Source organism: Zea mays, chromosome 6 (assembly GCF_902167145.1).
Source record: "Zea mays cultivar B73 chromosome 6, Zm-B73-REFERENCE-NAM-5.0, whole genome shotgun sequence".
NCBI classification, from domain to species: Eukaryota; Viridiplantae; Streptophyta; class Magnoliopsida; order Poales; family Poaceae; genus Zea; species Zea mays.
Genome location: NC_050101.1, coordinates 29451264 through 29463935, shown reverse-complemented (window position 1 = coordinate 29463935; position 12672 = coordinate 29451264). Strand labels below are relative to the sequence as shown.

The window sequence follows — 12672 nt, the reverse complement described above, 5'->3', positions numbered from 1 at the left end:
CTTGAGACCTCCAGTCTAAAATGCCTTGGAGCTGCTGCAGCAACCAATCAAGCCTGATTGTTTTAGTGACGTTAATGCACCCATATCCCTATTTAATAGGGGCTAACAGGGAAAACTCTATAATAATTAATCACTCCTTCGTATGCACAATCATGTCCTAAACGACTACCTTTACTGCACTGGAGGGAGTAATTCTAATACCAATTTTTTAACCAACAACTAACTAATGCATTCAAACATGGTAAATCACGCGTGGCTAGAGGCAGCATACCCGTCGATGGGCCCCATCCAACGGTCGGGACCCGCCCCTCCACCTCCTCGATACATCCGAGCACGCCGGAAGCGGTCGAAACTCGAAAGGGACAAAGCAGCGAGCGGCGCCGGGTTCCCCCTCCCTTCCTCGCCCCTGATCTACGCCGATCGAAGGCCGGGCGGCGATGCTTCCGTACATTTCTTGCCTTCCTCCGTCCCGGCTTTTCTTCCTGCTGGGGATGGGTTTGTGTGTGTGTTGGGGGGGGGGGGGGGGGGGGTTGTGCTGGGGCGTGGGGGCTGAAATCTGTGGATGGATTTTAGGGGCGGATCTGTTGGTGTTTTTTCTGTGGAACTCCTCAATATTGGACATGAATTTCGTCGATTTGAGCTCATTTGATGTTAGGGTTACAGTTTCGTGGTAAAAACATCATTTATTTTAGCGGAATGGAGTAGAAATGAGAGTTTTATCGTGAAATGGATATGCAGAGCTGGAGAGCTGGAGTCCTTCAATTCGGTAGCTGTTTCGTTCAGATGTTTAGTCCGTCACAAAATCAATAGCCATTGGCCTGAGAAATTTGCTATCAGTGAACAACCTGTTTAACAATACTTCTCTGCAATAGTATTAGATATTTCTGAAACAATCTGTACGTTTGTGCAGAACATGCTGTTTGGTGTTAATTAAGCTGTTATATTCATGAACCCCATTCTTTTGTGCAATCATATGCTTATTCTGCTTTCTCTCAGAAGTTAGCTTGTGATATTCTATTTTTGCTGTTGCTGAAAAAAAGTATTACTTGTATGTCACATTGTGATTGCTATTAAACTTATTTAGTTTAAGCCTGACCCTTTTCTAATCTACAATTTCCCTGTGCTAAGTTGCCTGCACCTCTCGGTCCAACACACAGATTAGATCAGCGTCGAGGACGTCCGCTGCTGCTCCCTGTGGCTGCGGGTAAGTCGCCTCCCACTTTTTTTATTGCCTTTTCTTTGCATAATATTTGCTCCCATGGTCCTAGCTATCAAGAAATTAGTACATGATTGGAACAAACAGTTTGGTCTACTCTTATATTGCCTTTATTATCTTTGTTACAAGTTTACCTAACATTGCAGCATTATCTGATTTTTTTGTTTTCTTTGCCTACAGTTTTGCAGCATAAGAAATATAGCTACACACAGCTCAATGCTTGTCAGGATCGATGGCAGATAGGGAGCATCGAACAGTATTTGTCACAGTGGGGACGACATGCTTTGATGCTCTTGTCATGGCGGTAGATTCTCCAGAAGTGAAGAAGGCTTTATTGCAAAAAGGTTATAGTAATCTTCTTATTCAGATGGGCCGAGGAACATATGTTCCATTGAAGGTTAGGACACTTATACCTCTGAAGTAAACTATCAACCATTTAATTTCTGTCTACTAGTTTGCATTATGACAATTTCTACTTTCTTATAGGAATTTTCATAACTGGTAATTTAAGTCATCCTAAATGAAAACCAAATTGAAAGCACACCACATATGTTTTTTTGGCAAATGAATGTCCTGCAAATTGTTTTGCGCAAATATTGATTCAGATGCTTTATGACTAAGACTTTTCCCAAACAAATGTTGTTTTAGTAAACAGTGTTTGTGTGAACTGATGTTTTCTGAGCAGCAGTTCTTTATGTTTGAGAAAACAAACCTATAGTTGTTTTGCAGTATTGTTCACCCCTTATTCATATGTCCAACTTGTTTCACCAGCTGCTTACTTTAATTGTATTAACCTTGCTTTCCTTTTTTAAATATTCATGTGGTTCTCGTCCCCTGTTTTTAATTATGCAGTAAAGTTAATAGTATTTATCGATTTGGGACTACAGGTCTCAGGAGATGCTACCCTTCAAGTTGATCATTTCACATTTTCACCAAGCATCGCTGACAATATGAGAACAGCTTCCCTAGTTATCAGCCATGCAGGTGTGTTATAGTCTTTCCAAAATGGATGAAAACATTGGAATATTTTCCATGGCATTATATTTTTCCTCGCTAAATCTTGAAATTGCTAGGATGAACTAAATGCATCGGAGAATTTTTCCACTAATTTTATTTTAGACCATAAAATGTGAAATAACATACTTCCTTTTAGCTTGCTCTTCTCTTTCTATTTTAGAATGATGAGCTATATAAGTAACAATCTATCATATTCTTTGGAATCTGAGCTATTTTCACCCTGCCCCACTTCCTTATTTATCTGATGAAGTGATTGAGATTTGAGAACCTTCAATCCTTAAGGTTGTCTTGAGATTTGAGAACCTTCAATCCTTAAGGTTGTCTCCAACAGTTTATCCATCATCTCCCACCTCATCTCCTCTTTCAAATTTCACTTTGTGAACAGTGTAGTCTACGATGCAAAAGTGTTTTGCACGACCATACACACGATCTGCTGGAAACAGTCTTAACTATCTTATCTCGTATTTCAATCTCCTCTCTGGGTACAATACAGTCTACAATACAAAACAGTGTTATGCATGGCAATATGCACGATCTGCTGGTCACAACCTAATAGACGCAAGAGATTTAGTAAATAATCAAGGACTACAACCTCTGGTTTTAAGAATCATGCCTCTGTTATCATGAAAGATTGCTAGGTTACCCTAGAATCCAGGACAGTACAAGGCAATGTAAAAAGTGGGTTTGTTAATTGCAACTATGGTATATTTTAACCTTTTTACTGTTCAGAATTCGCTCCATCTTTTGTTACTATCAAAAGTTTTCCATTTGCATATCATTGAATAATTTGCATAAGGACTATTCTGCAGCAGTGAATCAAAACTTGCAGGCAGTATTCAGTTTTTCTTTTAAGTTCGTGATGCTAAAAAATGATCAGCACGGGTGCCCTTTTGCAACTCAGCTGTTCTGCATATCTGGATCAATATGCTTTTAACTGCGCACTCAAAAGCCAGGCCTTGCGATTGACAAAGTTTTTTGTTTGAAATATCTTGTCTGCCTATGTTATTTATTGTTTTGTTTCTCAAGATTTAGCACTGGCAGGTTCAGGAAGCATATTTGAGACTCTGCGACTCGGCAAACCACTAATCGTTGTTGTAAATGAAGATTTGATGGACAATCACCAGAGTGAATTAGCAGAAGAATTGGCTGAAAGGAAGCATCTCTTCTGTGCACGCCCACAAACATTGGGAGAGACCATCCGGGCAATGGACCTAGAGACACTGGTTCCTTATGAGCCAGGGGATGCCAAACCAGTCGTCACCCTGATCAACAGATTTCTTGGCTTTCCAGTTGATTGACGAATCTATTCGGTTGTTCTTCAATCCATGTGGATTAGATGGTATTGCGTCGGTTTAATTCCATAGCAAGTCAAAATACATCCTAAACCCACTCAATCCACTCCAATCCATATGGAATCATGTCTAAACGAACAAGGTCTACTCCTAGACCTTGTTCGGTTATTTCAATTCCATGTGGATTGGAGTATATTGGAATGGATTGTGATGAATTTTGATTTGCTATAGGTTTAAACCGACTCAATAACACTCAATCCACATGGATCAACAGTAAAACAAACAAGCCCTTAATGAGTCTAGTTGATATAAAATGGATTAACTGACATGGAAATAGCAGACCGTTCTCTTTGCAATTTTCATCCATTAAGGCGTTAGCTTTATTGCAGTGGCCATAAGTCCTCAACCTATAAGGATGTTTATATTTTCATCAAATTATTTAAGGAGTCAATTCTTCTGGTGGTATGCTTTTGTTCGTTGACATGTGAAGACGGTTTAATCTCAACATGTACTATTGGTTCTGTTTTCTTTGAAACAGCTCATGGAGGTATGGTATCCATGTGTTTGTAGGAGTAAAAATGCATGAATGTATGCGAGTGTTTTAAGTAGACTATCTATAAATTCCTAACATTTTAAGACAGCAGAACAGTCAGTTTGGTTCCTTAGGTATTGTCCCAAGCTTATTTGTTTTGTTCCTGAATTTTCTTTTTCGTTCAACTTCGTTCCTCCAAATGTCTCGCTGACGCAAATACAACGCCGGCTGTGTTGTCTATGCCTCCGTGCACATGTGGTTTTAGTTGGTCACGATCGTGAGCAGTTGGCAGCATGATACGGAGGAATAAGAGTGCGAGGCTGTGAGCACTGGATATTTGGTTAGGAGCCAATGAAAAGTTCAAATATCATGACAAAAATGGAGACTGTAAAGACCATGTGATGCTAGAATAGGTAATCAGAGGGATCAAATGATTATGTGTTGGGGACTTGTTCTTAAATGCTTCGGCTTAAGAACAAGGCAACACAGAAAATGTTAAACGGTAAAGTCCTTCGTCCTTCGAAACATTATCTCCCTTAGGATATAATGATTTTCGGACGAAGGTTATGAAGGGTGCACCTTCATAAACTCAACATACAATGATAACAAATGAATCATATGAAATATGAAGGGTAACATAAACAATCATATATTATTATTAACTTATTTTTACATTATTATTATAAAGAAATAGAAATGACATCAAATTACAAATGTACCTTCGGCTTGGAAGGAAATGAAAGTACAAGTGTGATGCAAAAGCAAATGCCAAATCAGCGTGAACAGTACGGGGTACTGTTCATCTATTTATAGGCACGGGACACAACCCATATAAAATTATATCCATGCCCTTTACATTTGGTAGTAATTCTATAATAATCCACCGAGGTCTGAATAGCCTTTTCATCTTTAAGTCGGTTTCCTTTTCTGCTACCACGCCGAAGCTTTCCCGCTCACATCTTTGGCACTGTATCAACCTTCGTATTATTTTGGGCTTCTCCTACTGTGATATCGACTCGAGTCCGAAGATACCTGTTCACACATTATACTCCAGAGACACTGTTAAATCCTGTTTTTGAGGACCTTCGGAAGCCGAAGGCCCCCAACAGTAGCCCCTCGCAATATTAATTTGTTAAAATAATAAATTTAGATTGCGACATGGACGAAGGCTTTAAGCCGAAGGTCCGAAAAAACACCTTCCCTTTGCTAGAATAGCAACATTCACTGACAGGCGGGGTCTTTCAATTTTCAACGCACTGGGCGTATAAATAAGGGCATACCATGAGCTCATTTGGTACGCTTTTTTGCCATCTGCTCTCGCTCACTCAATTTTTAGCTCTTGCGCACCAAGATTTGCTTAGCTTTTTAAGTTTTCAAGCTTCGGCGTTGAAAACAGTTTTTTAGTGTCTCCGAAGATGTCTGAAGATAAGAAGGCTGCTGCCGAGATGAAGCTGAGTCTCTCTGAAGAGAAGAATCTGGGGTTTCTTATAGCAATGTCGAAGACCAATACAGAAAAAATCACCAAAGAGATTTTAGAAGGTTTGTCCGAAGATACTGATGACAGCGATAATTATGATGTGGATAGTGGTGGTGAAGACTCCGAAGATCGCCCTTGGCGACCAAGCCATGCAGTTTTCGGCAAATCAAGTATCAAAAAAAATCATCTTGTCAACATGAGAGGAAGATATTTCCGGGACTTGTCCGTTGTGAGGGCCGACGAAGGGGAAAAGACTTGTCCGAACCCTGAAGAAAATGAAGTCGTAGTGTACCGAAGCTTTTTGAAAGCTGGACTTCGATTTCCCCTGAGCAACTTTGTCGTAGAAGTGTTGAAAATATTTGAAGTCTATCTTCACCAGCTTACCCCCGAAGCAATCATAAGGCTGAATATCTTCGTGTGGGCCGTGAGAAGCCAAGGTCTCGAACCTGATGCAAAAAGTTTCTGCAACATACACGAATTATCATACGAGACAAAACCTTGGGGTAAGGAACAGTATCATAATAATTTTGGCTGCTACAGTTTCGTTTCTCGGTCTAGGTCAAGCTGTCCTGTGCCAACCTTTCGGAAGAGATGGCCCGGCGACTGGATGACAGAATGGTTTTATGTGAAGAATGATCTGAAAACACGGGAAAATATTAAAGGTATAATCATGCGCCCTATTTGGCAAAGCTTCGGCCTGCGGAGGCCGAAGGTTGAAATGAATGAAGCTGCCGAAGAATACCAGAGAGCCTTCGGAGTTATTTGTTCTTTTATTGGAACGAGAGATTTGGTCCAAGAGCATATTGCCTTCAGAGTATGGCCACTTGCGGAAAAATGGGAAATGCCGCAAGAGACCATAAAGGAGGCTGACGAAGGTGGACTTATCAGGCTGAAGTATACTTTCAAGTTCGGAGATAAATTCGTTGAGCCAGATGATGACTGGCTAAAAAGCATTGAAAATTTAAGTGATGAACTACTTGGGGCTTACTCGAAGGCCGAAGATACTGCATTGTCAGCAGCCTTCGGAGGCCGGAAAAAGAAAAGACTGAACTGAGTGTTTGACGCAATCGGGTTCATCTACCCTGACTATCGTTATCCCACTCGGGGGCAGAAAAGAAAAGGCACGACCTCTGCGAAAGAAGAAGCTGCAGCTGCTCCTAGTGAGCCAGCACCGAAAAGAAAAAGGATAAAGGTCCTCACACATCGGCCATGTTATATTGAATCAGCCTCGGTGCCTGAGTTCACCGGAGAGACCTCTTCGGCCACCAAGGCTGAAGAGCCGACCTTGCTGGCAGAAGTCGCGGAAATGGCCGAAGCGCCAACAAGAACAGAATTGGAAGAACCAAAGATTCTGTTACCAGAAACCAAAGAGATGGCCGAAGCGCCATCGACAGAAAAAATGGAAGAAGCAAAAGGATCGACCGAGGGATCAAAAATATCAGAAGTTTTAAGTCCTTCAGCAAATGTCGAGACAATAAAAAACCAAAAGGGGCCGGCGGTAACTCCGAAAAGAAAAAGAATGGCCAATGTGCTAGATGTTCTGGAGACAATTAAGTCCTCAAGCACAACTCCGAAGAAGACTGTTGAAACTTCCGAAGCGAAAACTAAAATTTTCGATACTAAGGCTCCAGAGCAAGAAACTGAAGCTGAAGCTGGGCCCTCAGAGCCTACGAAGATAAAATCCTTGGAAACCGAGGAAGAAAAAATGACGAAGCCAATTCTTGTTGAAGAAATCAATGCTATTGCCCCCGAAGCATCCCCCAAAGTCCTTGATTATATTGTTCGACATGCTTCGGGGAAAAAATTATCAGAAAAAGAAAGGCAAGAGGCTCAGCTTTATGCCCAAAAACTGAAGTATCCAAAGGGGGCGTTAATATTCAACGGCAGCGGAGAAGAATACTTCTTGTATTGTCTCCCTGACAGCAAGGAGATTGCTGTCTGTCGAGAGATGAGCAAGAGCTTCGGATTCCCAACACTAGAAGACGGGCTCTCAGTGTTGTCGAAAAACGAACTGGTCGACAGCCTGACATACAATAGCTTAAAGGTACAAAAAATGAGATATTTGTATTTTATTTTATTTTTTTTGAGACCAAAATTTTTCATTTGCTTAAATTTATTGACGCACACACATTTTTCTTTGCAGGGCCTTATACTTAGCAATGCCCTCAGGGCCCAAAAAGATGCCGAAGACGAAGGATGCGCTATAGCCCTGAGCAACCTTCGTTCCGAAGTAATTGAACTAAGGAATGAAGGTCTTGAAAAAGATAAAATATTACATTCATTGATAAATAGAATAAAAGAAGACGAAGCTACTTTTAAAGGTCAAGCTGAAGCTCAGAAGCGTGAAATTGAAGATCTTCGAAAACAACTGGCCAGGGCTAAAGATGAACGCATACTTGAAGAAACGAAGCGAGAACTTAGCGACCAATGGGCAAATCATTTAGAAGGAACTGTTGAAGAGCTTCGTTCGTCCAAGAAAAGATGCTATGATAAATCTATGGAGTGTGTTAAGAAGATGAAAGCTAGCTTCGCCAGCGTCGGCGCATTCTCAAGCAAAGAAAACTTTACAAGAGGCAACCCCGAAGGTCCCATCGAATGGATCAATCACGAAACTGAGGCCTTTGAGGAAATTTTAAATAGCCGCGGAGACATATGTGCTTTCTCGGGTGCCAGGGGGATTGCTACCATTTTGGAGAAAAAGGGCTGCGAGCATGTAAAGATTCTAGCGCAATCCGAAGCTACTTTGTCATTCGAAGATGCAAGAGATCCTTCAGCCGAAGCCAGCATGGTTGGAGGAAATTTTTTCACCGATGTCTGGGATAATGGTGGTCGAGAAATGGCCCGAGAAATTATCCAAAAAAGCGAAAAGGGCATTCACGATGCTAGAGAAGTAGCAAAGGCTGCTGAGAAAAGCGCAGAGTCCGAAGGGCAAATAGGTATTAACTAATGGTTTTTGTTGTGTTGTAATTTTTAGTTTTAAACTTCGTTCGCAATTTGTAATAGCAATGTAGCTGTATCCTGTCCTCCTTCAGATCCTACTAAAGCGTCTCCGAGCCCTCACCCGAAAGGAGACGACGAAATTAAAAAGATGGCTGAAGCTATCATGGATGAAGTTGTTAATCGGCTCCTGAACGAAGCTGCGGAAGTTGTACTGAGAGAAGATTAAGTACTATTGTAAAAACTTCTGAAATGTACTATATGTAACATCTTGTAACCCTGAATGTAATATGCTTGTTTTTATGGTTCAATTCTTTACGATGCATGAAATTTTACATACGTACCGTTTTCGAGTCTTTGACGAAAAAACACCTTCCCTTCTTTTCATGCTTCGTGAAGAAGAATTTTTATTTATCACAACAATATCCGTAGTGTTCTGATGAAGAATATCCAAGCTTCGTGAAGATATTTTCCGAAGCTACACTTACGAAGATCAATAGTGTATCTCCTTGTGACTTAGCATGATTTTCTCCGTTTTCAAAACATTCTTCTGAAGATCGATATTGTGTCCCCTTCTTGTGCCATATGCAGCATGATGTATGATGCTTATGTCATGCAAAATGATGTGATGATGTTATGCTATGTAAGATGGTATTTATTCCGAAGATACACGCATATCCCTGCGATAAAACACATAATCTTTTTAAATCAGCGTTGACTTTTCGCTGTAAGCCTCCCTTAGGAGCTTCTTCGCCTTTTACTTCAGCGGAATCAGCGTTTATTTTTCGCTGTAAGCCTCCCTTAGGAGCTTCTTCGCCTTTTACTTTCAGCGGTATTCGCGTTGACTTTTCGCGCTTCGCCTTTTACTTAGGCGGTATCAGCGTTTATTTTTCGCTGTAAACTCTGCATTCCCTTTGGAACGACTTTGGAGCAGAAAACTTACACTGCGCTCCCTTTGGAACGACTTTTTGTAACTTCAGCAAACTTACTCTGCGTTCCTTAGAACGACTTTTTGTTGCTTCGAAGAATTCATACCGTGTCTTTTTAAAATAATTTTTTGATAATTCGAAGGTCCTCCTTGCTATTGCAAATCTTCAAGCTCCGACAACTTAAACCTGTGGAGAAGATATATTTTCCTTATGGCAGACAACAAAACTATTACTTGAAATTTAGAAAGTGTCCTTTATTACACAGAAAATAAAACTGAAATGAAGAAAACTGCTATCAAAATAGGATATTTGTCAATAGATGTGCTTCGACTCTGGCACAGTGCTATTGACTGTACGAGCTTCGGATTGTTCTCTGAAGTCCCTTTGGTGTGGAGCATATTGGCTCCCTTCTGGCTGTTGGCCTTGTTGCAGCGGTGGTGGAGGCGGAGGCTGTTGCCAGGAAGCTTGAGGTTGACTTGCTGAAGCAACAGAAACTGCACGGTGGTTGCCTACATATTCTGGGATGTAAGGCGAATGATACGAAGCAGTGTGCATGACCTGCTTCGGCTGAGCCTGTTGTGCTGCAGCTTCGGCTATTTCCTTTTGCTTCTGGATGGTAACATGACACATCCTGGTGGTATGGCCCTTATTCTCACCACAGAACAAGCAAAAAATTCTTCGTGGTTGATCTCCAAATCTTCCGCCGAAGCCCCTGGCGCCTCTGCCTCTTGGGGCTGGCGGTCGGAAGGAGCTTTGCTGTTGCCCCGAAGCCTGTGAGGAGCACTGTGGCCTTTGCTGCTGGCTCCCCCTATCATCATTTTGAGTAGAGTTGTGAATTGACCTAACGTGCCTCGGATAGAATCTTCCTCCGAAGCCCCTGGTCATTTCAGAAAACCTGAAAGCCTCCTCCCTTCTTTGACGAAAATCATTATCGGCCCGAATATACTCGTCCATCTTCTGAAGCAGCTTCTCCAAAGTTTGAGGAGGCTTCCTAGCAAAGTACTGAGCTGAAGGTCCTGGCCGAAGCCCCTTAATCATGGCCTCAATGACAATTTCGTTGGGCACTGTTGGTGCCTGTGCCCTTAAACGCAAGAACCTCCGGACATACGCCTGAAGGTATTCTTCCTGATCCTGGGTGCACTGGAATAGAGCTTGAGCAGTGACCGGCTTCGTCTGAAACCCTTGGAAGCTGGTTAACAACAAGTCCTTCAGCTTTTGCCATGAAGTGATCGTTCCTGGTCGAAGGGAGGAATACCAGGTTTGAGCAACACTCCTAACAGCCATAACAAAAGATTTTGCCATGACTGCAGTATTGCCACCATACGAAGATACTGTTGCTTCGTAGCTCATTAGAAACTGCTTCGGGTCTGAATGGCCGTCGAATATGGGAAGCTGAGGTGGCTTGTAGGACGAAAGTCAAGGTGTAGCCTGCAGCTCAGCGGACAGAGGAGAAGCATCATCAAAAGCAAAATTTCCATGATGGAAATTGTCATACCAGTCATCTTCGTTGAGGAAACCCTCCTGATGAAGGTCTTGGTGCTGAGGCCTTCGGTTTGGCTCATCCTGGGTAAGATGACGAACTTCTTCAGAGGCTTCGTCTATCTGCCTTTGCAGTTCAGCTAGCCTGGCCATCTTTTCCTTCTTCCTCTGCACCTGTTGATAAAGCATCTCCATGTCTCTGATTTCTTGGTCTAGCTCATCCTCTGGCGGTGTCGGGCTGACAGCCTTCCTCTTCTGGCTTCGGGCCTCCCGAAGGGAGACAGTCTCCTGATTGGGGTCCAGCGGTTGCAGAGCTGCAGCCCCAGTTGCTGAAGCTTTCTTCGGCGCCATAGCGAAGGTTTATGATCGCCGAAGGTATTCAAAAACTCAAAGAGTGGAAGTGAGTTCACCAAGGGTGGGCGCCAATGTTGGGGACTTGTTCTCAAATGCTTCGGCTTAAGAACAAGGCAACACAGAAAATGTTAAACGGTAAAGTCCTTCGTCCTTCGAAGCATTATCTCCCTTAGGATATAATGATTTTCGGACGAAGGTTATGAAGGGTGCACCTTCATAAACTCAACATACAATGATGACAAATGAATCATATGAAATATGAAGGGTAACATAAACAATCATATATTATTATTAACTTATTTTTGCATTATTATTATAAAGAAATAGAAATGACATCAAATTACAAATGTACCTTCGGCTTGGAAGGAAATGAAAGTACAAGTGTGATGCAAAAGCAAATGCCAAGTCAGCGTGAACAGTACGGGGGTACTGTTCATCTATTTATAGGCACGGGACACAACCCATATAAAATTACATCCATGCCCTTTACATTTGGTAGTAATTCTATAATAATCCACCGAGGTCTGAATAGCCTTTTCATCTTTAAGTCGGTTTCCTTTTCTGCTACCACGCCGAAGCTTTCCCGCTCACATCTTCGGCACTGTATCAACCTTCGTATTATTTTGGGCTTCTCCTACTGTGATATCGACTCGAGTCCGAAGATACCTGTTCGCACATTATACTCCAGAGACACTGTTAAATCCTATTTTTGAGGACCTTCGGAAGCCGAAGGCTCCCAACATTATGAAAGCTTAAAAAATAATTATTCCACCTTTTAATCACAAGACCAAATTAATGCATTTTTATAAATTTGGATAGATTAGATTATTGTTACGTTAATAAAATCGTTGCTGAATAAAATCTATAACTTGGATCGTTCTCAAAATTTAGCCCAACTAGAATCACGTTAGGACTTCTGAAGCTAAAATTATCAACAAAACAAGATCGATGTTATAGAGTAACGAAAATTAATCAAGATATAATCTCAAAATTAAACAATAACCAGAAAAAAATTAATATCTCAAACTATGTAGATCAGTAAATAGATGCCTTAGAAATGATATAGATGAATCAAAACATCATTAAAAATGGGTAAAAATAAAGATTCAATTTATAATCAAAACTAAGAATGCAAATAATCACCAAAGAGAGAGAAATAATGTTACCATACTAATCTTGTATAATAAATTCTTTAATCATCAAAATTTGTGCACAAAAAAATACTCTCCAAAAGAACCAAAAAATCTAACTTAAACGATCCAAAGGCCCTAGATTAATCTCTCTAATAAAATCTAATCTAGGGCATCTCATCTAAGAGCAAGTACAATAAGCTGATATATGTGTGGATGCAAGAGATGTCACATCAAATTTATGATGATATGGAAGAGAGAGAAAAAGCGGGTTTCTCACTAGTAGTGAGCTATGAATAGGCTACATAC

General features: G+C 41.2%; 1 protein-coding gene across 4 annotated transcripts; it reads left to right on the top strand.

Moving 5' to 3' along the window:
* The first annotated feature begins 278 nt into the window (after positions 1–278).
* LOC100280032 (uncharacterized) lies at positions 279–4190 on the top strand. Of its 4 annotated transcripts, none has more exons than XM_035959546.1 (5): positions 279–445; positions 1158–1204; positions 1397–1613; positions 2104–2200; positions 3275–4190. In XM_035959546.1, exons 3-5 carry the CDS (start codon positions 1449–1451, stop codon positions 3529–3531), a joined length of 519 nt encoding a protein of 172 aa, XP_035815439.1. In that variant the 5' UTR covers positions 279–445; positions 1158–1204; positions 1397–1448; the 3' UTR covers positions 3532–4190. The 4 variants fall into 4 exon arrangements, with proteins under 4 accessions (XP_035815439.1, XP_008647742.1, XP_008647743.1 ...); XM_008649520.4 differs by having other exon boundaries at positions 288–445; positions 1129–1204; positions 3260–4190; XM_008649521.4 differs by having other exon boundaries at positions 303–445; positions 3260–4190.
* Positions 4191–12672: the final 8482 nt, after the last annotated feature.

What these genes read in the sequence shown, in the direction of transcription:
- LOC100280032 (XM_008649520.4), top strand. Translation starts at nt 1,449, where the DNA reads ATGGCAGATAGGGAGCATCGAACAGTATTTGTCACAGTGGGGACGACA. An exon ending in GAACATATGTTCCATTGAAG is followed by an intron (nt 1,614 to 2,103) that starts GTTAGGACACTT and finishes TTGGGACTACAG; the next exon opens with GTCTCAGGAGATGCTACCCT. An exon ending in CCTAGTTATCAGCCATGCAG is followed by an intron (nt 2,201 to 3,259) that starts GTGTGTTATAGT and finishes TTGTTTCTCAAG; the next exon opens with ATTTAGCACTGGCAGGTTCA.